Source organism: Colobus angolensis, unplaced genomic scaffold (genome assembly GCF_000951035.1).
Source record: "Colobus angolensis palliatus isolate OR3802 unplaced genomic scaffold, Cang.pa_1.0 Scaffold605, whole genome shotgun sequence".
NCBI classification, from domain to species: domain Eukaryota; kingdom Metazoa; phylum Chordata; class Mammalia; order Primates; family Cercopithecidae; genus Colobus; species Colobus angolensis.
Genome location: NW_012119655.1, coordinates 626,893 through 654,720, shown reverse-complemented (window position 1 = coordinate 654,720; position 27,828 = coordinate 626,893). Strand labels below are relative to the sequence as shown.

At 37.5% G+C, this 27,828-nt stretch overlaps 1 protein-coding gene across 2 annotated transcripts in view; it reads right to left on the bottom strand.

The window, feature by feature from the left end:
- Window positions 1-27,828, bottom strand: part of ANKIB1 (ankyrin repeat and IBR domain containing 1) — a 165,118-nt gene that overhangs the window by 27,426 nt on the left and 109,864 nt on the right. For both annotated transcript variants that reach the window (XM_011963243.1, XM_011963244.1), the window contains exons 6-10: window positions 22,408-22,616; window positions 20,536-20,624; window positions 14,230-14,374; window positions 12,698-12,864; window positions 1,798-1,886 (exon numbers count right to left, since the gene is read on the bottom strand). In XM_011963243.1, coding sequence (XP_011818633.1) covers window positions 1,798-1,886; window positions 12,698-12,864; window positions 14,230-14,374; window positions 20,536-20,624; window positions 22,408-22,616 — 699 coding nt within the window. The remainder of the gene's footprint in view (window positions 1-1,797; window positions 1,887-12,697; window positions 12,865-14,229; window positions 14,375-20,535; window positions 20,625-22,407; window positions 22,617-27,828) is intronic.

Below are 27,828 nucleotides of genomic sequence, written 5' to 3'. Positions count from 1 at the left end.
GGATTACAGATGTGAGCCATCGCGCCTGCTTAAAAAATCTGTTGACTAAACGATGCATGAACAGGACAAGAATGTTTAATCAGGCTTCACTATAAAATATCCAAAGATTATCCACTTCTCTTTGCTCCTGATAATGGACATGAAGCCTTCTCAACAAGTGAAAGGGATCTCCCTCATTATCAACTAATAAGTGGCATTTTGGTTTATACAGTAGTCTCTTCTCCATGGGTCAGAATAACCCTGAGTCAGTGGACAAAATGAACCTTGTAGATCTAAAATGCTGAGGACCAGCCCTCAGGCAGTGGTAAACTCCCTGATATAATACAAGCCTGTAAAGTATGATGGCCGTCGGGCAGTCTCTCCCAATGCCACTTCAGTTGCTGACAGTAATTACCTACTAAAAGGCAGAGATGCTAAAATCCAATTCACAGCTCACTGCCTTCAAGAAGATTCTTTGATACCCTTTCTTCCCCCAACCTGAGTTTATCATTATTGTTTCTGGACTCTCATCTTTACTCAACTATATCAGTTATCATATGATACCATAATGTCTGACTGCTTCCCTCTAGCCTCTGCATGCCCGGAAGTCTGGCATCATCTTTATTATGTGCTTTGCTCATATAAGTGTAGATTTTTTTTTCTTGTTTTGAGACGGAATCAGTCTCACTCTTTCACCAGGCTGGAGTGCAGTGGCACAATCTTGGCTCACTGTAACCTCCACCTCCCAGGTTCAAGCAATTCTCCTGCCTCAGCCTCCCAAGTAGCTGGGACTACAGGCGCACACTACCACGCCCAGCTAATTTTTTATTTTTAGTAGAGATGGGGTTTCACCATGTTGGCCAGGATGGTCTCCATCTCTTGACCTTGTAATCCACCTGCCTTGGCCTCCCAAAGTGCTGGGATTACAGGCGTGAGCCCCTGCACCTGGCCCCTATAAGTGTGTAGATTTATTGGGTGAATTCTTGATCCTGACTTGTGACACCTCAAGCTAACACCATTATCTGAGTCTTTTTTTTTTTAAGACCAGAACTAATTAAATTTCACTTACATTTTTTGAGAGAAAACAGTTGTCATAAAACACTTTAGAAGATGGGAAATTATTGCAAAGCAGATAGATTTATCTGTTAAATGTGGGAACTGCTATTAGGAAGGCTTTAAAAAGGAGTCCCCTCAGAGATTCAAACCCATTCTGTTCACAAGGCACATGCCCTGTGTCATTCAACCCAATCTAAGCATTAGTTTTCCTCTGTAAAACAGGATTACTAACATCACCCTTGTATCATTTCTGTGATGATTAACAGAGATAATGTATTTATAGAAGTCTCAGTGACAATCCTTATCTATATGGTATTTAACATCAGTAAATCTACAGAACTACACAACAGCAAGAAATTAACTTGCTGTACCCTTCATTGGAAGCTTTCAGGGATATGAGAAGCTCACTCTCACTACAGATCATATACTACTTCCCACAAAGTACAGAACAACTGGTTAGCTCACCCTAGGATAAAAGAAAAGGGATATGGGAAGAGGATTAAATGTGACCCCCATTTACCCTGTTTATCTTCAGCTGGAAAGTAAGTCTGTTAGAAACATGGAACTTGTCCCTGATTCCTTCTTGCCAAAACTCTATTATTTCCAAAAGGAAGTTAGTCAAAGGGACTGTGATGTTAAACAGGAGAGCGCTAGCATTAACAAATGTGAAAACCTCTTAAATAAAGACTAAAAAATATATGACCACATTATCTTTTGAATGCTATCAGGAAATATGTAGCAAAGCAATCTAAAATTCCTTACGTTCTTCTGGTTTCATTTCGGTTATTTTTTGCAGCCAATTCTTCCATGTTTGGCAGTCACAAGGCTCATGTGCTTCACCAAGGCACTCCCTAAAGAAAATAAACATAGAAAAGACAATTTTAAAATATTCTTCATCAACATTAAGGCAAAAAAAAAAAAAGTGTGTAGAGGCTGGGCGTGGTGGCTCATGCCTGTAATCCCAGTACTTTGGGAGGCCAAGGTGGGTGGATCACCTGAGGTCAGGAGTTTGAGACCAGCCTGGCCAATATGGTGAAACCCCATCTCTATTAAAAATACAAAAAATTAGTAGGGCGTGGTGGCACATGCCTGTAATCCCAGCTACTCAGGAGGCTGACGCAGGAGAATCGCTTGAACCTGGGAGGTGGAGGTTGCAGTGAGCTGAGATCGCACCATTGCACTCCAGCCTGGGCAACAAGAGCGAAACTCCGTCTCAAAAAAAAAAAAAAAGTAGAAAGTATTCTTCCAATTTTAAAGTTGAAAAAGCTAAGACATGGTGATTAATGAGAGATGGAGTATTTCAATGGAGGCATTAAAAATGAGATTCCAAAGCTTGATACCATTAGACCAGTTTAAAAAAAAAAAAATCAGTACATTCATTTACATATTTCAAAAGTTCTAAATAGATTAATATTTATAACTTAGACCTGCAAGCCTTCAGAGCTTTAAAATATTTGATTAAATTACGTTTTATCCTCATTAATATTTTAAATTCTTGTTATTCAAAGGTGTATTCCTGGCCATTACTGAGCAGCTTTTTAGACATGCAGAAGAACAGGCCCCATGAGATTTACAGATTAGAATCTATATTTTATCAAAATTACCAAATGAACCTTCTTCATTTTAAAGTTTGAAAAACACTGTTTTAAGCCAAATTATTGTAGTTAATTTTACCTCTGCATCTCCAGGTAACAGCTAGGGTAACTCAATTTACTTTTATTGGAATTTGGGAAATTTTGATTTAAATAATTAAAAACATCAATTTATCATTTGTAACTCTATTTTATATTCTTTTCATAGCTATTTAAGAAGTCAAACACTAAAACGAGCCTAAAGCCTTGACAAACCGCCATTTTAATTCAAGATGATGCTATATTGTATAGAACAAAGGTAATTATTCCAGTCAATGACAAAATATTATTTGGAGGAGGGAACAACCCAATCTGGAAGTGATATCATCACCATCAGTGCTATTTTAAAAGATTTCATTTACAAAGGTTAAGCTTGGGCAGGGAGGGGTGGCTCACGCCTGTAGTCCCAGCTACTTGGGAGGCTGAGGTATGAGAATCACTTGAGTCTGGGAGGCAGAGGCTGCAGTGAGCTGAGATCATGCCACTGCAGTCCAGCCTAGGCGACAGAGCAAGACCCCATTTCAAGGAAAAAGAATAAAAAAAGGTTAAGTGTGTTAAGAAGATACACCAACTGACTCATGTAGTCTTACAAACTAAGAGGTAATTAAGAATGTATTGATTATACTTCATATTTGTTAAAATAGTGATTATTAAAAAAAGAAGGTTTTGGTGTGGATGTGCAAAGACTGGAACTCTTGTGCACTGCTGATAGAAATGTAAATGCTGATGCAGTTGCTGTGAAAAATAATTCGGTGGCTGGGCGCGGTGGCTCAAGCCTGTAATCCCAGCACTTTGGGAGGCCGAGACGGGTGGATCACGAGGTCAGGAGATCGAGACCATCCTGAGCTACACGGTGAAACCCCGTCTCTACTAAAAAAAAAAAAAAATACAAAAAACTAGCCGGGCGAGATGGCGGGCGCCTGTAGTCCCAGCTACTCGGGAGGCTGAGGCAGGAGAATGGCGTAAACCCGGGAGGCGGAGCTTGCAGTGAGCCGAGATCGCGCCACTGCACTCCAGCCTGGGCGACAGAACTAGACTCCGTCTCCAAAAAAAAAAAAAAAAAAAAAAAAGAAAAATAATTCGGTGACTCCTCATAAAAAACTTAGAATTACCATAGGATTCAGCAATTTCATTCTAAGGTATGAAAGAACTGGAAGCAAGGATTCAAACTTGTACACCAACATTCACGGTATTATTCACAACAGCTAAAAGGGGGAAACAACCCAAGTGTCTATCAACAGATGAATGGATAAACAAATTGTGGAGTATACACACACACAAACACACACACACGTTCACACAATACAATATTCAGCCATAAAAAGGAATAATATCTGCATACATGCTACACTATGAATGAGCTTTAAAAACATTTTGTTAAGTGAAATAAGCCAGACACAAAAGTACAGATATTCTAGAATTCCACTTAAATTAAATATCTAGAATAGGCAAATTCATAGAGAAAGAAAATAGAGTGGTTGTTACCAGCCTGGGGGAGGAGAGGATGGGGAGTAACTGCTTAATGGTCATAAGAGTTTCTGTTTGGGATCATGAAAAATTTCTGAAAAGGAAAAGTGGCTATGAGACGTTATAGTTGCACTCTGAATGCAATTAATGTCACTGAATTGCATACTTAAGAATGGTTAAATGGTTAAAAAAAAAAAAATTCACCAATTGCCTTGAAAGGGTAATTTAGTTTCCTTACACTCCTGACTTACCACCTAATCTGACACTTGGGAAACCTTTTCCATAATTGTGGTTTTACAGAGCTCCTAGCAACTTAGTGGTAGCTTAACAGACATTCAAAAAATATTGGGTTGATTAAAATATGGAAGTGAGCTGGGCACAATGGCTACTCAGCAGGCTGAGGGAGAAGAATCAATGGAGCCCAGGAGTTTGAGGCTGTAGTGTGCTATTACCACTCTGTGAATAGCCACGGCACTCTAAGCTGGGCAACACAACACGACCTAATTTCTTTAAAAAAGTGGATATATAAAGTCAGGAAACAACAGATGCTGTAGAGGATGTGGAAAAATTGGAATGCTTTTACACTGCTGGTGGGAGTGTAAATTAGTTCAACCACTGTGGAAGACAGTGTGGCGATTCCTCAAGGAGCTAGAACTACACATACCATTTGATCCAGCCATCCCATTACTGGGTATATACCCAAAGGATTATAAATCATGCTACTATAAAGACACATGCACACATATGTTTATTGTGGCACTATTCACAATAGCAAAGACTTGGAACCAACCCAAATGTCCACCAATGATAGACTGGATTAAGAAAATGTGGCACATATAGAACATGGAATACTATGCAGCCATTAAAAAGGATGAATTCATGGCCTTTGCAGGGACATGGATGAAGCTGGAAACCATCATTCTGAGCAAACCATCATAAGAACAGAAAACCAAACACTGCATGGTCTCACTTATAAGTGGGAGTTTAACAAGGAGAACACATGGACACAGGGTGGGGAACAACACACACTGGGGCCTGTCAGGAGATGGGGGGCTAGGGGAGGGATAGCATTAGGAGAAACACCTAATGTAGGTGACGGGTTGATAGGTGCAGCAAATCACCATGGCACGTGTATGCCTATGTAACAAAACTGCACATTCTGCCCATGTACCCCAGAACTTAAAGGTATGAAAAAAAAAGTGGATACATTAGATTCACTTTAGTGCATACTAACACCAACTCTGCTTTCCAGAAATGTAACGGATACCTGTGATAACTGCTAATTTTAATTTGGCACACATGCTAGCAGACATTAGAGTAAGAAATATGCCACAGATCAGGAACAGTGTTTCCATATGGTGCTTGCAAACACAGGTGGAAATGCAGAATCTACATTTCTCATGACTCATTTAAAAAAGCTTGTTTGTCATTTGCATTTCAATAAAGCTAGAAAAATAAAAAAAAAAAAAAGAGCCCTGAAGTACAAAAAGCCCTTATATATCTGCAGTAACTAAAACAAACAAATGCAATCAATGAAATAAATTATTTCTATTAAGATTTTTTTCCCTGGAGACTTTTTCCCTTGGAAATTAAACAGCATATTCAATATCCATTTCCTGGCAGAATCAATGCTAGTAAATACTGGTTTTGCTGTCAGAACATTTTCTGAAAACGTTCTGGAAAAAAAAAAAAAGAAAGAAATCATGGGGGAACAAAGCCCAGTGTTTTCAAATAAAGTCTGAAAAAAAAAAAAAGCCACTTCTTCAAAAGGCCGTAATTGCTTATCGATGCACTTGGCTCTCCAAGACTGTCCTAGACAGCAAAAGAAGGTTTTCTTTTCTAGAACCTCACAGGAGGACAAAGACTTGCTGCTTCCTTGGCTGTGAGCCCAATCAGTAGGATCACTTCAGGGTGTTATAACTGGTTGGCACAGTTTCTACTAGTTTCCGGTGCAATACTAAAAAAGGATTAAAAAAAAAAACCAAAAAAACCCAGCAGCTTACTAATAAAAAAATAAGCTACAGCATGGACTGTGAATTAAAGAGGTTGAGGTTGCCATTTTTTTTTCTCTTTTTTTGAGATGGAGTCTTGCTCTGTGGCCCAGGCTGGAGTGCAATGGCATGATTGCCACTCACCACAACCTCTGCCTCCTGGGTTCAAGTGATTCTCCTGCCTCCTAAGTAGCTGCGATTACAGTTGCACACCACCATGCCCAGCTAATTTTTTGTATTTTCAGTAGAGACGGGGTTTCACCATGTTGGCCAGGCTGAACTTGAATTCCTGACCTCGTGATATGCCCGCCTCGGCCTCCCAAAGTGCTGGGATTACAGACGTGAGCCACTGCGCCTGGCCGAGGTTGCCACTTAATACTATAAAATATATTTAAAAACTAAGGCATCTGGAAAAATAAATTCAGAATTCTCCAAAGTATAGTAATAATAAAGTCACTAAACATAGTAGGTAATTGACATTCTAGATGATCAACATAGGGAAGAGAGGTATTCTGAGAAAAGTAGTGAAGATGCTAGAATGCCAACTTCCTGAAGAAAGTTTAATTTTTTCTTTTTCTTTTTCTTTTTTTTTTGAGAGTCTTGCTCTGGCACCCAGGCTGGAGTGCAGTGGCATGATCTCGGCTCGCTGCAGCTTCCACCTCCTGAGCTCAAGCCATCCTACTGCCAGCCTCCCAAGTAGCCAGGACAAGAGGTATGCACCAACATGACCAGCTAATTTTTGTATTTTTTGCAGAGACAGGGTTTCATTACGTTGCCCAAGTGGTCTCAAACTCCTGGGCTCAAGGGATCCGCCAATCTCAGCCCCGCAAAATGCTGGAATTACAGCTGTAAGTCCCTGAGACCGGCCTACATTCCTGAAGAAAATTTTAACCAATGACTGTTGACAAGTATTCTAAAGTCCCTGGTATCTGTTGCTGAAACTGCATCTCAAAATGTCAGTAAAACAAGAGTATGGGGAGGGGAATCTCAGGACATAGCCTACTGAATCTCAGCCAGAGACACCAATAGGGTGGGTTTATTCAGGTAAAAAAATATCCTGGTAAAAGATTATAAAGAAAAAAATAGTTGCCTAATCTAAATTGCTCCACCTAGTTCAAATATGATTGGTTAACCTAACATCAAGTGATCAAGGAATGGCTCTCTTCTTGAAAATGTGCCAGTATGCACAACTGGTTGCATGACTATACAGTGGTTCTAATGGGCTCTGGAAAAGGAAAAAACCTTCCAGTAACGTTTTAAAATTTATTACCCGATGGAAGAAATTCCTATCCAGAAGTTGGCAATTTCAATTAAATGCCATTTTAGAACGTTTTATTAATAAGCAATTCTGACTGAATTAAGTAGAAATCCTAATTTCTATGCTTCTCCCCTGTAGCTAACATTTTTTAGTACACCAGGTAATGTTCTAAATACTTCACGTGAACGGACTCATTTAATTCTCTTAACAATTCTTGTAACTGGTACTATTTATCCCCATTTTACATGCACAGAGAGGTTCAGTAACCTACCAAAGGCCACACAAGTAAAGAGTGGATAAGCTAAAATCTGAAGCTAAATAGTTTGGTTCTGGAAACTTGCCCTCTATGTTGACTGCATTAGATAGGAAGGCTTTATTTATCACGTTATTTTAGGAGAGGATGTTTATCACCAAGCCATAGAGCTAGTTAGTGGCAAAGCTATATCACAGGCAGGTCCTGTCCATCTCCCAGATTATTATCTCTGTACTCTGTTGAAATTTGATAAATTGAACCCTCAAGCGGTATTTATTTATGGAGATGTGTTACTCTGCAGAGAATATACATGATATTTAAACAAGGTCTTCTGATTGAACTACCAAATAAGTAGTATCATGTTTTTATTTCTGGGACTGTGAAGAGCTGGAAAATGTTCTGCTAGTTGGCAGGAGTCTGATACTTAAATAGCTAGATACTGCCAATCCAGAAAAATCTTTTCTTCTGTAACTAGAGCTGTTAATCTAAGGGCTTAAAACTGATTTTGTAAGAAAAGATGAGACACAATTATTAGGTCTACAAATACAGACTGCTTCATCTATTTTGTCCATAGGACTCCTGGAGAGTCCCTTGGCCTGTGAGGTCTGTGGAGATGTGGAGATGATGCATGCAACTATTGCTCTGAATAAAGGAGTAGGTATTGATCAAAATCCTTATTGTGAATGTTGGAGAAGTTGGAGAAAAAAGATACCCACTTTCAAACTTTTCTCCAAACTTGACAGGTCTGTATACTGTACTCTCTGACCCACTGGAAACTTAAGTGGACTAGAAACCTGATACTGTGGTTTCTCAAGTTGTACATCACTATGATTCAAAAATTTGTTCCTTTTAAAGACTTCTTTACACAGTTTCAGTAAATAAGTGCTCAACCGCTAGGTAATATAAACTTTATTATTATTTTTCTCTTTTTTTGAGATGGAGTCTTGCTCTGTTGCCTGGGCTGGAGTGCAGTGGCTTGATCTCGGCTCACTGCAACTTCCGCCTCCCGGGTTCAAGCAATTCTCCTGCCTCAGCCTCCCGAGTAGCTGGGGCTACAGGAGCGTGCCACCACGCCCAGTTAATTTTTTGTATTTTTAGTAGAGACAGGGCTTCACTGTGTTACCCAGGATGGTCTCGACCTCCTGATCTCGTGATCCCCCTGCCTTGGCCTCCCAAAGTGCTGGGATTACAGGCGTGAGCCACCATGCCCAGCACCATATTATTATTTAGAATATTTTCTGCCAATCAATTTCAGTGAATAAAATATGTTTGACTGTCTATGTGTTTAGAAGAGAAATTCCAAGTAAGGTTTTCAGTTTTCAATGCACACTGGTGATTAAAAGGGACCAGAGTAAAAAGAGAGGAAAGAAATGGCCACCACACCATCTTAAGTTTGGTGGCTAAGAAGTATTTCTGACAATAAATCTGTGAAGAGTTGTCTCAGAGAAGAGAGACACTTTGTGTCAGTTCAGAAGGCAGAGAAGTTACACAGTAGCATATTTTACTTAATTAAAAAGAAAAAAAAAAACAGAGGAAAAGTCATTGGTTCAAGTCAGAACCCATCTTAGTTTTGAGTATTGTCTTGAGATAATTTTGCCCAGATCACACAAATTGTATTATAAAGGCTAGGGGGAGAAACCACGCTAGCTTCAGTTACTAAGGGCATGGAACTTGGTGCACAGCTAGAGAAGGGTATCCTGTGGTGGGAAGGGGAATGCCTATTAATACTACTTGTCTCCCAACAATGAATATATTTAGTTATATCCATGCAGGTATCTCTTGGGTATGGCTCAACTGTTTCTGTCATATATAGTTCTTGAAAACAAGAAATTATTATTGTCTTTTGTTGTGGTTTTTGTAGTCATCTTTAGAAAATTATTTCTGGGCTTTTCAAGAAGGAAAGAAGCAAAACCAGAACCATTCGCCTTTAATTTGTGAAGACCTCTCTTGCAAAGCGTCTTTTTACATGAACAGATTTTGCTTCTCATTGAAATAAGAGATAAAGGCAACAGAAAGCATATGACAATTTCTTTCTTTTTTTTTTTTTTTTGAGACGGAGTCTTGCTCTGTCGCCCAGGCTGGAGTGCAGTGGCCGGATCTCAGCTCACTGCAAGTTCTGCCTCCCGGGTTCACGCCATTCTCCTGCCTCAGCCTCCGGAGTAGCTGGGACTACAGGCGCCCGCCACCTCGCCCGGCTAGTTTTTTGTATTTTTTTAGTAGAGACGGGGTTTCACCGTGTTAGCCAGGATGGTCTCGATCTCCTGACCTCGTGATCCGCCCGTCTCGGCCTCCCAAAGTGCTGGGATTACAGGCTTGAGCCACCGCGCCCGGCCGACAATTTCTACTTAGATTTTAAAAGTATAGACAAAGCTCTTATACTATATAAATAAGGGTAGAAAGCTAAGAATGCAGAAAAAAAAAAAAAAAAAACCCAGGAACTGTAAATTAACGCCTAGAGACATGAAGTAGGCAATACAAAAAAATCCATCCTATAACTTAATAAATACCAAAACTGAAAGGCAAAAGATTAAGTTGAAGAACCTAAATCTGAGTTTGTCCTTCACTAAAACTTATTTTTATTCCATTTAAGTCCCCTTCTTCTCTTCCTCTCTGGTGCTATGTCTAAAAAGTGATGATTCTGTTAGGTTTCTACTACCCTAATGAATAGGAGAAAGAGTAAATAATTACCAAGTGTGACCTTACTCCATGTGGCCATTCACAGATCCCTTGAACTGGGATAAAACTCAAAGTAGGGCCCGTGATCTTGGTATATTGTCTCCAATGCATCTTGAGTATAACCAGCCTGATATTTTGGGGCATGAGAAAAAGTAAGCTGATGTATTTCTTCAAATGTTATTCTAGAAATTTACAGTTTATAGCATCGTCTATGTTTACAGACATATGTACATAGTTTATAGAGTCTGGCCTATATTGGCAGGTTTTTCCATTAGCTTTCTTATCTTCAGTTGAACCAAACTTATTATTACTTGCAGCATACAAAGAGAATGCGGACGAACACAAGAAATTAAAAACTAAACTACACCGAAAACTGGTAAAAGCTAGATCACAGAAACCACAGTGCTTAAGAAGACAATGCCAATCAAAGTTTCTTCTTTTCCCTTCAAAACTTAACTTTTCTCTTATCTCAGCAAAAGCTAATATTTTTATCTTTTAGACATTTTCCTAATTTATGTTTTCTTTCTTCATAGCTTCTCCAACTAATCCTCTAAATCATCCTTTTTCAACCACGATTCCTCATGTGAACCACAGAACTCAGAAAATGATTTACGGTGTATGACAATTTTTCTCAATTTTTCCCAAGGATGGTATATAATTAGTACCATTTTAGATGCATAGGATGTATACAATGGGTGCTGCTTCAGGACACCAGAGTTTAATTATCTCTGGAAACCACACTGGCTCAGGAAAGAAAGCTCCTTTATTACTTTTATATACTCGTTTTACAATAAAATAGGTTCATATTCATCTACATACCATTAATTTGCTACCAATTTAGCTCATGTACATTAACTTTCCTTCTCATTTCAAGCCTTATCTCTCATGGTGGGTTAATGAGGTGAGTTAGGAACCAAACTATTGAATAATAAAAATGTAAAACTTTAATAGAAATTTGCCTTTTAAGTGTTTTGAAAAATCACTTGAAGGCATATAGATATAACCCACTGTTCAGTATTTTGTTGCTATTCTGCTTGCTTGGTCTGATTTAGCCATGAAAGCAGTATACATGGTTTTCCTTTCATTAATCACCATAGCCAAGCACCTAGTATAGGGGTCAGGAAAATTTTTCTGTAAAGGGCCAGACAGTAAATATTTTGAGTTTTGTGGGCCATGTAATCTCTGTCTCAGCTACTCAATTCTGCTGTCATAGCCCAAACGCAGGCACAGACAATATATAAATAAAGTGACATGAAATGGTGTGGCTGTGTTCCAACAAAATGTTATGTTTAATAATAAGTGTAGACAATATTTTGCTGACCCCTGACTTAGAGTCAGGGGTTTGCAGTTCAATAAATACTTTTAACTAATGATGATGGCAAAGGTAAGAAGTAGACCAGGGTAGGGACAGTTCCATAACTATACCTTCCTACTATATAGCAGTGATACAATTAGTTTCTGGTTTCTGAGAAGTATAAAAGTAAAGACTAGAGTTTTATATCCACCTAAACTATATCCATGCATATATGGTGATTCTGGAAATGAGCAAAACGGAGAATAAATACTGTTGCTTTTTTTTTTATCATTTAATTAAAATAGTTAACTGAACTTTCTATGAATAAGCAGAGCGCTGATGGCTGACACATACATAGTCAAAAGAGTATTCAGAGTTACATACCCTTTCCAATACTGATTTATCATCAGTTTGTACTTATTGAGTACTACCAGGTACTAGAAACTAAACAAAACACAAGAAACAATGAGACTGCAGTCACTGATTCCTGAGTAGAACTGTGCATTAGAATCACCTGGGAGATTTTTAATTTTCTTTTTTTAGAGCCCCACTCAAAAACCTACTAAATCAAAATCTTACTTGTTAGGGCCCAGGATAAAATTCTGTAAAAGGGACCTTGGTAATTTTGGGAGCTCCTGGTGAAGAATCATTGCTAGAAGTTTATATTTTTAATGAAAGGTTAAACTCTAAACATTTTCTAATCTATGGTCAGCAATTGGATATTATAGTTTAGGCACATGGGCTTTAAAATCAAACAGCTGGGTTCTAATCCCATTTCTGCCAATTCCTAGCTGTATAACCCTGGGGAACTTCTCTGTGCCCGAGTTTCCTTATCTGTAAAATGGGCATAACAACATCAACTCAACTCAGCATTGTTGGGAAAATTCAATATGTAAAAAATAGCTGGTGTAGCGCTTGGCACTCACTAAGCACACAACAAATATGAACTATTACTACTTATTACACATTTCTTAAATTAAGAATACTATCAAGTATACTATAATTTAACGGCCCGACTCAAGGTGCAAAGTCTCTTTAATAACTATTGGAAAGAAAGGTGATTAGACTGATTCCAACTTATCTTATACTAACCAGCAGAAGAGGTGTCCTTTTCCACAATCAACAGCAGGCGCTCTCAGCAATGGGAAGCTGAGTGTATCAGATCCAGATGTATTTGACCCCTGTTTTGTTAGTCTTACTGCTCTGTCACAGCCTGGAGTAGGACACCATTTAATGGCAGGATTATTTTCAACAAAGGCCTGTTTAAACAGCAATAACAAAACACAAAGAATATTTTAATGCTAAATTCTAATACAGAGTGTACCTCTATGGTCATTTACTATAAAGCAAAGAAAGAAAAAGAGTGAAATAAAATGCATGGAGTTGTCAGTCTCAAGAAATTTAAACAGTACTGGAAAGTACTGAAAAAATTATTAAGGGGAAAGTAACAATTAACTTAGTAACAAAATGATTTTTAAAATTTATGTTTTCTTTAGTCTAAAAACCATGTAAATGATGATAAAGTAAAAATGTAATTGTTCGCACAGAAAATATGTAATTTTAAAATGTTTTCTCATACAATGTGTCAGTTTCCTGATGAATATGATTATTAAGTAGAAACATGCATGTAGCTGTATTAGAAGAGTAAATTTCTAAATGGTATCCAAATAATACATAATATTCAATACTATGATACTTTCTATGTTAAAGAAGAGGGGGCTGGGCACGGTGGCTCACGCCTATAATCCCAGCACTTTGGGAGGCTGAGGCAGGCAGATCACCTAAGGTCGGGAGTTGGAGAACAGCTTGGCCAACACGGAGAAACCCCAACTCTACCAAAAATACAAAAATTACCCGGGAATAGTGGTGGGCATCTGTAATCCCAGCTACTCGGAAGGCTGAGGCACGAGAATCGCTTGAATCTTGGAGGCAGAGGTTGCAGTGAGCGGAGACCACACCACTGCACTCTAGCCTGGGAGACAGAGTGAGACTCTGTCTCCAAGAAAAAAAAAAAAAGTAGGACTTGTCTTTTAAAAGTTCATATATTAGACTCAGTAAAATCTGCTTAAAGCAGTTAAAATGTAACTTTTAAATCTCACACACACAAAAGAAGTAACTCGCCTACACTTAAAACTTCTGAAAAAAAAAGAAGACAAAAAAAGATGAAATAAACATTATAATGCATTAAATAAACCTATTACTTGGAATAAAAATAATAAACTTCCAAGTTGAGAATCTTTATTTCCAAATATTTTAGGAGCATGAAAGATAATGTCTTTTAAAAAACTTAAAGTAGGTAAAATCTAATTTGAACATTATCTTGATCAATCAGTTATTAAAGTGCAAAAGGCAAATTAATAAAAAGTTCTGATAAATAGTTTTATTCTAAATTTTGTAAATTACTAGTACTTTAGCCTTTCCCCTTTCCTTTTGTTATTATGAAATAATGCTTTAGCTTCAAACTTTGTCACCATTCCTTTATGCAACTTTTCTGATAAAGTGTTTCTAAGAAAAGACCCATGATTTTGTTTTCAAAACTAAAACAAAAAGAAAAAATAATGTTATAAAGGTTTAATAAAATCAAAATTATGGAAATTGGACAGATAATTGGCAGCATACCTTACCTTAATATCAAACTGTAGGTATCGTTTGTCCATCTCCTTTGAAACTACACTTTCTATGATATCCACAGGCACAAGTTGGAAGCAATCATATGCAGGGCAAAAAATGTTGTGAGCTTCACCTTCTTGAATTTTCAGATTCAAAAACCTATTAAAATGATCAATGGACAGCAAAGAAGCAAGGATATTATGTTGTGCATACATTCTAAGAATTTTCCTTTTTCTTCCTTTTTTTTTTTTTAGAGACAGGGTCTCATTCCATCAACCAGGTTGGAGTGCAGTGGCACGATTGCAGATCACTGTAGCCTCATACTCTTGGGCTGAAGCAATCCTCCCACCTCAGTCTTCTGAGTAACTAGGCCTACAGGTGCATGCTGCTATGCTGGGCTAATTTTTAAATTTTTGGTTGCGATGCGTCTTGCTATGCTGTCCAGACTGGTCTTGAACCCCTGGTCTCAAGCGATTCTCCTGCCTTGGCCTCCTAAAGCTCTGGGATTATACACATGAATCACTGTGCCTGGCCAATTTTTCTTTATGCTGAATTTTCTGTCAGAGTATAATTAAAATAATACCAACAAAAGTGTGAAACAGCAACTGTAACGCATATTATCTGTTAAGCCATTCATTTTATATATCAATATATACACATACACATATATACATACACTCGTATGTTTTATATGTTTCTATTTTGCTTTATTCCCACTAAAAATCTGAAACAATCTGAAAAAATACTTTTATTTAAAATTAAAAATTCAGAAATGAGTGGCTCAGAAAGGTCATATTCAATTCTCAATATGCTATAGCTTTAAAGAAAAGGGGGCAATGGTATAGAAATGAGTCATAGGTAATTCAAGAATATTTTGGGGTGGCATTAAAATATAGCATAGATTTTTAAGAATAGGTTTATAGGTTTTCTCTTTATATTTTATTTAGATGAATATTAAAATAAGTTTTATGTCCTACTTAGGTATACTTGAGTAGTGAGGAAAAAATGCCCTGTAAAGAAAGAAGCAGGAATCTGGCACAAGGTTAGATTAAAAGCAGGGTTCTTTTTTTCTTTCCTTTACTTTCTTTCTTTCTTTTTTTTTAAAGGTGGGGTCTCTCTCTTTGCCCAGGTTGGTCTCAAACTCCTGGGCTTAAGTGATCCTCCCACCTCAGCCTCCTGAGTGAGTAGCTGGGATTACACGCATGTACTACCATGTTCAGCTAAAAGCAGTGTTTTGACTTAGAAAATTCCAGGTCTGTCACCAACAAGGCATATGATCTTAAGCAATTTATTTAACTGCTCTAAGCCTCCGTTTCACCGTATATAAAGTGGAGATAATAATGTGAACTTCCCAGGGTTGTTATACAGATTACATATGTGAAAAATCTACATGGTGCATGACATAGAGTAAGAATTCATAAATTTTAGTAAGGATTATTATTTGTTTTGTTTTTTTTTTAGACAGAGTTTCACTCTTGTTGCCCAGGCTGGAGTGCAGTGGTGCAATCTCCAGCTCAGCACAACCTCCGCCTCCTGGGTTCAAGCAATTCTCCTGCTTCAGCCTCCCAAGTAGCTGGGATTATAGGCATGTGCCACCACACCCAGCTAATTTTGTATTTTTAGTAGAGAGGGGGTTTCTCCATGTTGGTCAGGGTGGTCTCGAACTCCCAACCTCAGGTGATCTGCCCGCCTCGGCCTCCCAAAGGGATTATTATTGTTATTATCATTTAATACTTCCCTTAGAAAAGTAAGAAACAAACTTTTGAAGTACAGATTATTGTATATTGAACACTTAAATCTAGAGAAAATAAATGGAAAACCAGGAAATTAAATCACAACTGCTTAGTCCTCACCATCAACATTTTGTTTATTTCACTAACTATAGTATCTTTTTTCTTTAGTTCTCTCATTCTCTTAATTCCACTGCACTTAACAACAACAACAACAACAAAAACCTTATTGAGACCTTGGCAGGCCCATTCCCTTTGCTCCATCTTCTCTTTCATATCCTCGTCTGGGCAATTCATAGAAAAGAGTGTCCCCAACAGGCAGTTCTCTAAGTGCTCTCTACCACACCTCAAACCTAGCAGTATCTTTAGCATTCTTTCCTTTTCATCCCACTCACTTCTGTGAAAGGGAGAGCTTTCTCTTTTACTCCCAGGCTAATCCTCAAATCCTCTGGCCAGCTCTGGGACTTGCACTATCCAATAACCTATCCTTTCTGTCTTTTACTTTCTAATGTCTCTTACCTTGGGCACAATAAACATGCTCAAGTTTTTCCCATTTTAAAAACCTTTACTAACCACACGACTCTCTTTTGTTTCATTTTCTTTTTCTTTCACATCAAAGTTTCCTGACAAAATAGTTTATGATGATCTGTTATTCCTTCCTCAAGCCCATGTCATTCACTTCTCAATCTGCAGCATCTGGCTGCTACCACCTCTTCACTGGGCCACAATGACTACCCATTAGCCTAATTTATTAAATAATTCACAGTTTTTATCTTCCTTGATTTCTCTAGAACATGAGACACTGTGAACATTTCCTGCTTTCAAATTCTCTTTGGCTTCCAGGAATTAATTTTTTTTTTCCCTTGGCATTCTTCCTACCTCTGGTAGATCCTTATCCATTTTTTCACAAGTAGTGTTTTCACTCCTGTGCTAAGGAGTGATATATAAGGTACATTGTGGCCTGACATGGTGGCTTACGCCTGTAATCCCAGCACTTTGGGAGGCCGAGGTAGGCGGATCACAAGGTCAGGGGTTCAAGACCACCCTGACCAACATGGTGAAACCCTGTCTCTACTAAAAATACAAAAATTAGCTGGGTGTGGTACCAGGTGTCTGTAATCCCAGCTACTCAGGAGGCTGAGGCAGGAGACCCACTTGAACCCGGGAGGCAGAGGTTGTAATGAGCTGAGACGGTGCCACTGCACTCCTGCCTGGGTGACAGAGTGAGACTCCATCTCAAAAAAAAAAAACAAAAACAAAGAAGTCTTAAGACTAAAAGTAGAGAACTGTTAACTGTAGAGTTCTTTTTTCACATAACAACATTCTCTTCTTTTTAGCTATGAATAGATTCCCCGGGAAGTTGGATAGTCTCTTGTCAAAGTTCACAGTTTGCTTAGACACAGTTACTACATGATGATGTTTTGAATTTTACATATTTTAAATATATCAGAGAAGATTTAATCATCTATGGGGAATTAAATTACAGAACTGAGAAGACCTCATTGAAGACAGGATCAGTTCTGTTGGCCATGTTATTATTTTTCATCAAGACACAATTTAATAAAAATGTATGAGCACAACATGGAGTTGATGAGTGTCAGTAAAAGAGATAAGTGTGGGGCAAACTTTACCTATATTTTTATCTTGCAGGTAAGATTCACAGATGATATCATAGGTAGGCTCTCTCTGCTTATTACAATGCTTAGGAATATGATAATAAGTAATACTTATTGAGTGATTATTACATGCAAGATCCTGTTTTAAGCGCTTTACATGTATTAAGAAATTTTAAAAAACTGACGATAATCCTATGAAGTACATACTATCATCACCACTTTATAGATTAGGAAACTAAGGAACAGGCAGGCTACCACTTACCTAAATCAATAACTAATAAATAGCAGAGTTGGAATTCGCAACCCAGTGGCCTATTGTATCTAGAACCTGAGCTCTTATATTCTCAATATTAGCAAAGAAATTCTATTCTGGCTAGAAAATAATAATTTCTAACTAATCTGTTGATTGATCGATCAATCAATTGATAGGATCTTCTTCTGTTACCCAGGCTGCAGTGCAGTGGTGTGGTCATAGCTCACTGTGGTCTTGAACTCCTGCGCTCAAGTGATCCTTCTGCCTCAGCTGCCCAAGTAGCTAGAACTACAGACACGTGCCACTATGCCTGGCTATTCCCTTTTATTTCAGCCCTTGGCATCAATACTTTAAAGCAGGGTGTCCAATGTTTTGGCTTTTCTGGGCCACATTGGAAGAAGAACTGTCTTGGGCTACACAAAAAATATACTAACAATAATGACAGCTGATGAGCTTAAAACAAAAATAGCAAAACAAACAAACAAACAAAAAACACCAAAAACCTCATAACGTTTTAAGGAAGTTTATGAATTTGTGTTGGGCCACATTCAAAGCTGTCCTGGGCCACATGCAGCCTGTGGGCCACAGTTGGACAAGCCTGCACTAAAGCATCTAGCTGTATTAGTAAAAAGGTTGGGAAGAGTAAGATAGATTGAGGGACTTTCAAACTATCTGAGGACCTATAAAAATGCTTCCTTGGTTTTAGATAGAAGTTTCTTTTCCTATATGCCTATTAAAAAAAACAACTGTGATAATTTAAAAATGATTTCATCAACATATGAATCACTCAACATGGAACTTCTTTTATTGGCGCTTGATTTGACAAACTTGGAAGGGATGGAAAGGAGAATCCTAGGTAGGCTAGAACATACTAATGAAATCAATAATTAGATCTTTCAAATTTAAATCTTACCATACATTTCTTATGGCTAGTTTGTGATGAGTTTGGGAGATAGTGCCTGTGATACAAATCAGGTGAGGAAGGTCAGTGACACTCAAAAAAAATTCAAGAAAATACCTGGGGGGACTCAATTTTCATAAACATACCAAGACCAACAGCTAACTTGGTAGAGCTCAGGTAATACTTCCTAATTCAGTACAGTTAACAACTAAGGTAAATAAAATTTTACCTGGGAAGTATTTTCTGCCTCCACAACTGGGTTAAGGATAGCTTTGGATTGTGAGGTCTGACCTTTGTCAATTAATTTACCTGTAACAGGTGTACTGATCCGATCCTATTTAAGTAGACTCTGAGTAGAATCTAGTCTGTGTCTTAAAAGGAACAACCAGATATTCTGACTTAAAAAGCAGTAGCCTTTTTCCCCCTCCACATAAAATCTTACCTCTGACTCCAATTTGGAAAACAGATAAAGAAATGTACTCAAAATCAAACCAGACACGTTGGGGGACTGAGGTGGGTGGATCACTTGAGGTCAGGAGTTCGAGACCAGCTTGATCAACATGACAAAACTCCATCTCTACTAAAAATACAAATATTAGCAGGGTGTGGTAGTGGGCACCTATAGTCCCAGCTCCCTGGGAAGGCGGAGGCGTGAGAATCACTTGAACCCGGGAAGGAAGATGCTGCAGTGAGCCGAGATCATGCCACTGCACTTCAGCCTGGGTGACAGAGTGAGACCCTGTCTCAAAAAAGAAAAAAAAAAAAACAGAATGACAGCTCAGTGGTTGCCTACAAATGGGGGTGATAAAAGGAAGGCAGAAAGAGAAAAGTAGCAGGGATTCAATGAGAAATGAGGAAATGGGAATGATAGAATCTAGGGGTTGTGGTGATGGTTTCAAGGTTGTATAGAGATATCAAAGCTTATCAAATTATTTATTTTAAATGTGTGGCTTTATGTATGTCAACTGTACCTCAACAAAGCTGTTTAAAAAGAAGAACTCAGAAAATCTGCTCAGGTTCTTGTCTCTTACCCACATAGTATTCCCTAGTTCCCTATACTTCCTAACTAATATTCCATAAAAAAAAAAAGGTTAAAAACTTCTGATTTCTAAGATTTTCTTTAATACCAACGATATACCTCACTTAGGTCATCGAACAACACTTTGTGTGTCTCCAGAGATAACATGATATTACAGTGCTCATTATAGCAATCTCTGTTTAGAAACTTCTCTCGAAAAGTGCAACATGAGAGCTAAGTTAATGGATGGTGAAAAAGTATAAATCTTGAAAGGTAATGGGAAGGGTAAACAGAGATAAACACAAGAAGCAAAACAAATTTTCCATTGGTAAAATATACCCAACTATGTCTAGCTAAAACATTTAACTTTGCATTCACTAAAAAGGAATCTTAAACATCCATATTCTTACAGATTTTCAAGGCAATTTGATTGTCACAAAAAATTGAGACAGCACAAAAACAAATGCTTAAGATTCCTGGGATATAAGACAAACTGATTCTTGCCTGAAATTTACATTAGATGTAATACAAATTAAAATACTAAGAAAAATTATTTGTATAACTGCTTTGTTTCTAAAGGTACCTTACATTAAGCTAAATAGCATTAATTAAAATAGCTGGGGAAGATGTAAAAATAAAAACAAAAATATTTTTCCTTACTAGTAAAGTCTAAATTCATTTCTGTGTAACTTAGAAGTCAATATAAACAATTTGTATCATTAAACACTGAAAGTAAACAATTTTATTAACAAATCAGAGCGCTATCATGCAGTAAGAAATGCTAAGGTGCTCATATACTCACGACTCCCAACATCCTCTACAAAAGTCATGTCCACAGGGCATATCCACGGGGTCTTCAAATACAGAGATACTGCACATACAAATGTCACACTGGAGATGAAGAAGAACAATGATTTAAACAGAACTATACTTTTGAAAGAGAACAATACATTCACTTTGTTCACTTTTTTAAAAGGCAAAAATACTAGTACAGTAAATAAAAGTTTTTGAAAGTTACCTTTTTCAAAGTTTTAAGGACAGTTAGTGTGCCTTTCAGTAACAAATACCATGACTACCTCACTATAAACACCAGTGGGATTTAAATGTTTTAATGCAAAAATCAAACCCTTACATTCCAAATTTATGTATTAATCAGCAACTGTGCATTTGGAAAAGGAAGTACAAGAAACAAATCATTCGGGTCAACATCAAATTGAATGTTGCAAAAAACCACTTCAGCATCATGCCCTTCACATTACACTTGCCCTTCAAAATCCACAAAAACAGAGTAACTCTGTATTTTTAATGCAGCAACTCAAGATATCCAAACTTTCCAGGGAGAGAACCCTGCTGGGTGTGGTGACTCACACCTGTAATCTCAGCACTTTGGGAGGCAGAGCTGGGCAGATCACTTGAGGTCGGGACAGCCTGACCAACATGGTGGAACCCTGTCTCTATTAAAAATACAAAAATTAGCTGGGTGTGGTGGCACGTGTCTGTAATCCCAGCTACTCAGGAGGCTGAGGCAGGAGAATCACTTGAACCCAGGAGGCAGAGGTTGCAGGGAGCCGAGATCGTGCCATTACACCCCAGCCTGGGGAATAAGAGTAAAACTTCATCTCAAAAAAACCCCAAAAAACAACAAAACTCCACCTATGTATTACAACTATGCCATTTTAACAGCCAAAGCTGCAATCACTTTTTCACCTACCTAATATCTTCTAAACAATAGCTCTCTAGAAGCAAAATGTATCATGTTACATATGCAAATTACAGGATTCTGTTTTTCAAAAAGGCACAGATAAAATGAGAAGTACACAACAAAAAAAAAAAAGAAAAAAGAAAAACAAAAAAAAGAAAAAAACAAAAACAAAAAAAGAAAAAAAAGAACAAAAAAATAGAAAAAAAAATGAGAAGTACTTTCATATTTATCACATATTTCGAGTGGCTGAGTCATTCAAGAAATATTAAAATCTTCTATAACAGCACACCAATGATATGCCAATTAAAAAAGCTGGCAATGGCAGCACTGTTTTGTAAAATAATGAAACACTTATTTTGGAAATGCATCTAGTTAAACTACAGAAGCTTTACTGAAACAAATACATAACTATCAATATATTGTAAACGCTTAAAAATCAGCTTTCAAGAAATTATTAAAAATGTTTCTGTATTTTTGGTTTACAGTGCCTATAACAAACTTAACTTTTTATATTTCAATATATTGTATACATGTGTGTACGTATTTTGAGATGTGGTCGTGCTATGTTGCCCAGGCTGGTCTCGAACTCCTGAGCTCAGGCAATCTACCCACCTCGGCCTTCCAAAGTGCTAGGATTACAGGCATGAGCCACCAGGCCTGGCCTGTATTTAAATCTTCAAGCAATTGAGGTTTTAAGGGAAAATAAAATAGATGGTTTCCTTAAACTGTTTTAAGTTCTCTGTTTGGAAATGAGGAAAGAAAACCTTTTTTTTTTTTCAATCTATAATTCAGAGATCACAAAAATAGTCTGTAATAACAAATATTTACTGAAGCATGGAAATAACTGAACCTTTCAAGAAAGGGACAGGATTCAATTATAAGAACACAACCAGACACTCCACGGAACAATATTAAATCATCTGAATGTTAAAAGACAAAGCTATGAGAAGTACAGTGAATACCAAAGCATACCAAACTAGTGTCTAAGTCCCCAGGAGATAAGCTGATTTCATCTGGGGAGGTGACAGAAGAGCGCGTAGTCCTTGGAGTTCTTGGAGATGGGAGCGTGTCCCAGGCATTATACCCACTTGGTGGTGGAGTTGGCATTTGAACACCTGATCGTTGGCAGCAGTTCTCCGGGTTGGACATCCAAGCTTCAAGTAATTTCTCCCTGTCCCAGTCTTAAAGAAAAATGGAATGGATAGCTCTCAAAAAAGAAAATATGGTAATGTTTTAAAAGCTATATAATAACAAAAAATCTGAATGAATTACAAATTTTGGTCATGTAAAGAAAAACGTATTTATATAAATGTAGTAACTGCAAATGAATGTCTAGGTATGTTCTTGTTATTAGCATTTTTACACAAAATTTAAGCTTTCATAATTGATCACGGCTTACAACCATGTCAAGATCTAGCAGTATGGTCAAAATTTCCAGTACTTTCTACTAACAATCAAAACAGGTCACTCACATATCACTCTTGGAATTCACTACATTTTCGCTGGCATAGGTTTAATTTAGCTTCTTTACTCTTTCAAATTTATATATATATATATATATATATAATTTTTAAACTGTCCTCACTGGCATCAAGTTGTAAAATGATTACATAGTTCACTATAGATATATCAAAATGCCAATAGCAGGTCCTAAAAACCATTTAATAAACAGCTTGAAAGCAGAAGAAACTTCTGAAGAAATCAGAGTTATAAACAAAGTTTTAGTGAATTAGGTATAAATTCTATATATATATATATTTTTTTTTTTTTCGAGACGGAGTCTCGCTCTGTCACCCAGGCTGGAGTGCAGTGGCCAGATCTCGGCTCACTGCAAGCTCCGCCTCCCGGGTTCCCGCCATTCTGCCGCCTCAGCCTTGGAGTAGCTGGGACTACAGGCGCCCGCCACCGCGCCCGGCTAGTTTTTGTATTTTTAGTAGAGACAGGGTTTCACCGTGTTTAGCCAGGAGGGTCTCGATCTCCTGACCTCGTGATCCACCCGCCTCGGCCTCCCAAAGTGCTGGGATTACAGGCTTGAGCCACCGCGCCCGGCCACAAATTCTATATTAAGTGATCCTGAACCTGGCTTAACTAAAAAATATTATCTTCCTACTGTGAATATTTTAAAAATTGCCAAGTAAAACATATTATAATGTCTAGAGCCATAAAAACCTAACCCTTTAAAAACAACAAACTAATACATTTGATTACTTTGCTAGGTGTTTTACATAATTTCATTTATTCCTCCCAGCAAACTTTTCAATTATTATTTAGGCGAAGAAATCAAGACTGAAGGAAGTTATATAACTTGTCCAAGCTCATAAAGATATTTGAAACCAATTTCTGTGATTCCAAAGCCTGTGTTCGTCCCATGATCACACACTATTTCTGAGAAGACTAAAGGGTAAATTATTCACTGTAGGCACATTCTATAAAATTTTATAGCTTAAACACAAATAACTGGAAATTTTCTATATATGTTTTTTTTTCCAACCATATTAAGCCAATGTATTTGGCAGTTTAACAGGATAAATATGACTTTGACATGCAATGAAAACAGGGGTGTATTTCCAGCTAAGGAAAATAAACAAGTACATATATAAATACAGATGCTCCTTGACTTACGATGGGGTTAAGTCCTGATAAACCCACTGTAAACTGAAAATATAAGTTGAAAATGTGTGGTTGCCTAGGAGCTACAGCTCACTACAGTGGCCCAGCATCTCAAGAGTAGTATGGTTTCTACTGAATGCATATTGAGTTAGCACTATTGTAAGTCAAAAAATATAAGTCAGACCATCCTAAGTCAGGGACTATCTGTATATACAGAGTTTTTCTGGTGATTATTTTACATAAATAGAGTATCATATAAACTTTATCTCCTTTTCCCATTTAATCAACCTGAAAATCTCTCCAAGTAAACTAGTTTAACATTATTTCCTTCTTTTTAATGACTACATATTAATCCACTGTGTTTCACTGTGTGAAACAATTTGTGTATCATAATTTAGTCAAATGTCCCCCTACTTTGTTTATAGTTATTTTTTTGCCACAACAATGAGGCTGCAATCTATATCAGTGCAGTTAAAAGTATATATTCATGTTTATATTGGTATTTCATGGGTATAAATTCCCTGGAATGAGACTAATGAGTCTAAGGCCCACCGTGTTTTTAAATGAAAATGCTAGATGGCTTTCCAAAAAGGTTACAACAATTCTTTTTTTTTTTTGAGACAGGGTCTTGCTCTGTGACCCAGGCTGGAGTGACATGGCATGATCTTGGCTCACTGCAGCCTCTGCCTCCCAGGTTCAAGAGATTCTCATGCCTTAGCCTCTCAAGTAGCTGGGACTACAGGCAAGTGCCACCACTCCAGGCTAAGTTTTACATATATTTTTAGTAAAGACAGGGTTTCACTGTGTTGCCCAGGCTGGTCTCAAACTCCTGACCTCAAGTGATCCGCCCACCTTGGCCTCACAAAGTGCTGGGATTACAGGCATGAGCCACTACGCCAAGGAGGTTATAACAGTTTTTACTTCTGTTAGCAATGAGGAACCTTACCAGTTTCTTCTACAGCAATGGGTGTTAACAGTTCTTTTAAACATTTATAAACTGACAGTTCACTGTTATTTTAATTTGCATTTTCTTGACAACGGATATATTCAAATATCTTTTGATGTGTTTATTGGCCATCTGGATGTGCTCTTCTGTGAATTACCTATCCATATCTTTTTGCCATTTTGGCACTGGGGTATTTACCAATTTCTTGTCAATTTAAAGAAGGTTTTTATATACAATAAACATTAGCTAATATTGTTTCCAAATCAAAATTATGTTTCCTGACTTTGTTTATGGTACACTTACAACAAAAATTTAAAGATCCAATATACTTTAATATGTCTATCTCTTCTTTAGCTTTTCTTGTCTTAGCAACTCAGAAGTTTTCCTCTGTCCTTAGATTTACATGTAAGTCTCCTAGACAAACTGATGAACTGACTTTATACCCCTCATCCTTTTTTTTCCTTGGTATTCCAATGGCCAGTCATATTAGGGCCATTTAATGAATTATATATCCTTTCCCCACTGATCTATAATGTCATCTTTACATAAATTATATTCCCAAATACTGTAAATTGGATTTACTATTCTGTTTCAATGGTCTATTTGTCTAGAGTTGAACAAGTGCCATACTGACTGAATTGCAGTGGCTTATAGTGTGTTCTCTTTTCTGGTAAGGCTAATTCCTTTCACTGGAACCGAATGAGCACACCTGATCTCTGTGACCCTGAGGAAACTGAGGAAGAGCTGAACAGGCAGGTGGAGGCTTCTTATTTAGACCCAAGGTTGGGCTCAGAGTTCAGAGAGACAGTTGCAGAGAGACAGCTGCATTACAGAGAATCAGGATTAGCACAAAAGATTTCTTGGGACAAAAAAAGCCATCATTAAAAAAAAAAATTCAGTGGCCAAATAAAGAGAATGGTCCCATTTGAGACACAAATTAATGTTCTTTAAGGCCAAGGGAGAAGAAACACTTCAAAGGAAAAGTAAAGAAAACACCAAAAAAACTAGAATTTTCTGATTAAGATAATACATGCAATTGAGCCCTCATCATTAAAAAAACAAACAAAAAACCCTACAAGCAATCAAACCCAAGAAAAGTGGAAGAAGGTCATAAAGGCAAAGTAGAAATCATACGTTAGAAACTATTGATAGAAAAAATGATAGACAACCTATAAACTGCAGGAAAAAAAGACAAACATCTAAGAACTAAAAATAAAAACTAAGGCAATCAGGAAAACTCAGCATATACACATTAAAACTGAAAATAAGATATGGCTATATGTAGAGAGAAAATTAAAAGAACTGTGACAAAATGCAATGTCTTTCAAACTGTAAACTTATTTAAGGGCAGAGCTTGTACCTATATTACAATCAATTTTATCTCCATTATTCAGCCTAGAGCCAGGTTCAAAGTGTATATTCAATAGAAATCTGTTGAATGAACAAATTAATATAAAACCACATGCCCCCATTATTAAAATCTAACTGAAGAAGATAACATTCCAAGAAGTTGTAAATGATTACAGCTGAAGAACTCATGAAAAGGTAGTAATTCTAAGCAGACTAATAACATTGGGAGAAACTGAAAAACACAGTAATTATTTATTTTAAAAATATAGGGTTCACATGGTTTCATAAGCAAATTTTTAAAAATTTTTGGCAGGGCACGGTGGCTCATGCCTGTAATCCCAGCACTTTGCAAGGCCGAGGTGGACGGATCATGAGGTCAGATCAAGACCATCCTGGCTAACATGGTGAAACCCCATTGCTACTAAAAATACAAAAAAATTAGCCAAGCGTGGTGGTGGGCACCTGCAGTCCCAGCTACTCGGGAGGCTGAGGCAGGAGAAGGGCGTGAACCCAGGAGGTGGAGCTTGCAGGAGCCGAGATTGTGCCACTGCACTCCAGCCTGGGCGACAGAGCAAGACTCAGTCTCAGAAAAAAAAAAAAAAAATTCAAGTTGAAATTAATTCTTGTGTCCTTGCACAAGCATAAAGAAAAAGGAAAGATTCATATATATATATGTACACACACACACACACACACACACACACATATATTTTCTTTTTTTTGAGATAGAGTCTCACTCTGTCACCCAGGCTTGAGTGCAGTGGTGCAATCTCAGCTCATTGTAACCTCTGCCTCCCAGGTTCAAGCAATTCTCCTGCCTCAGCCTCCCAAGTAGCTGGGATTACAAGCACCCACCACCACGCCCAGCCAATTTTTGTACTTTTAGTAGAGATGGGGTTTCACCATGTTGGCCAGGCTGGTCTTGAATTCCTGACCTCAGGTTATCTGCTCGCCTTGGCCTCCCAAGTGTTGGGATTACAGGCGTGAGCCACCACGCCCGGCCAAGTCACATAGATTTTTTTAAAAAGCTATCATAAAAACCTGAAATGCCAAAACCCAACCTTATTTCTAAAACAAATCTTGACATTATCAGCACAAATAACTGGACATGTAAAATGTAGAATTATAAAATGTAGAATTATTAAAAACAATTATATACACATAACTCAAACATTCAATAAAACATATATATTAATTTACTAATTTTTTTATTTTTATTTTGTTTGAGGCAAGGTCTAGCTCTGTCACCCAGCCTAGAGTGCAGTGGTGTGATCATGGCTCACTGCAGCCTTGGCTTCCTGGGTTCAAGTGATCCTCCTACCTCAGACTCCTGAGTAGCTGAGACTTACAGGCATGTGCCATCATGCCCAGATTTTTTTTTTTTTTTTTTTTTTTTTTTGTTTTTTTTTTTTTTTTTATTATATTTTTTTTTTTTTCAAAGGAGAGGGTTGAAAAAACCTTTTTTTTTTTTCAATCTATAATTCAGA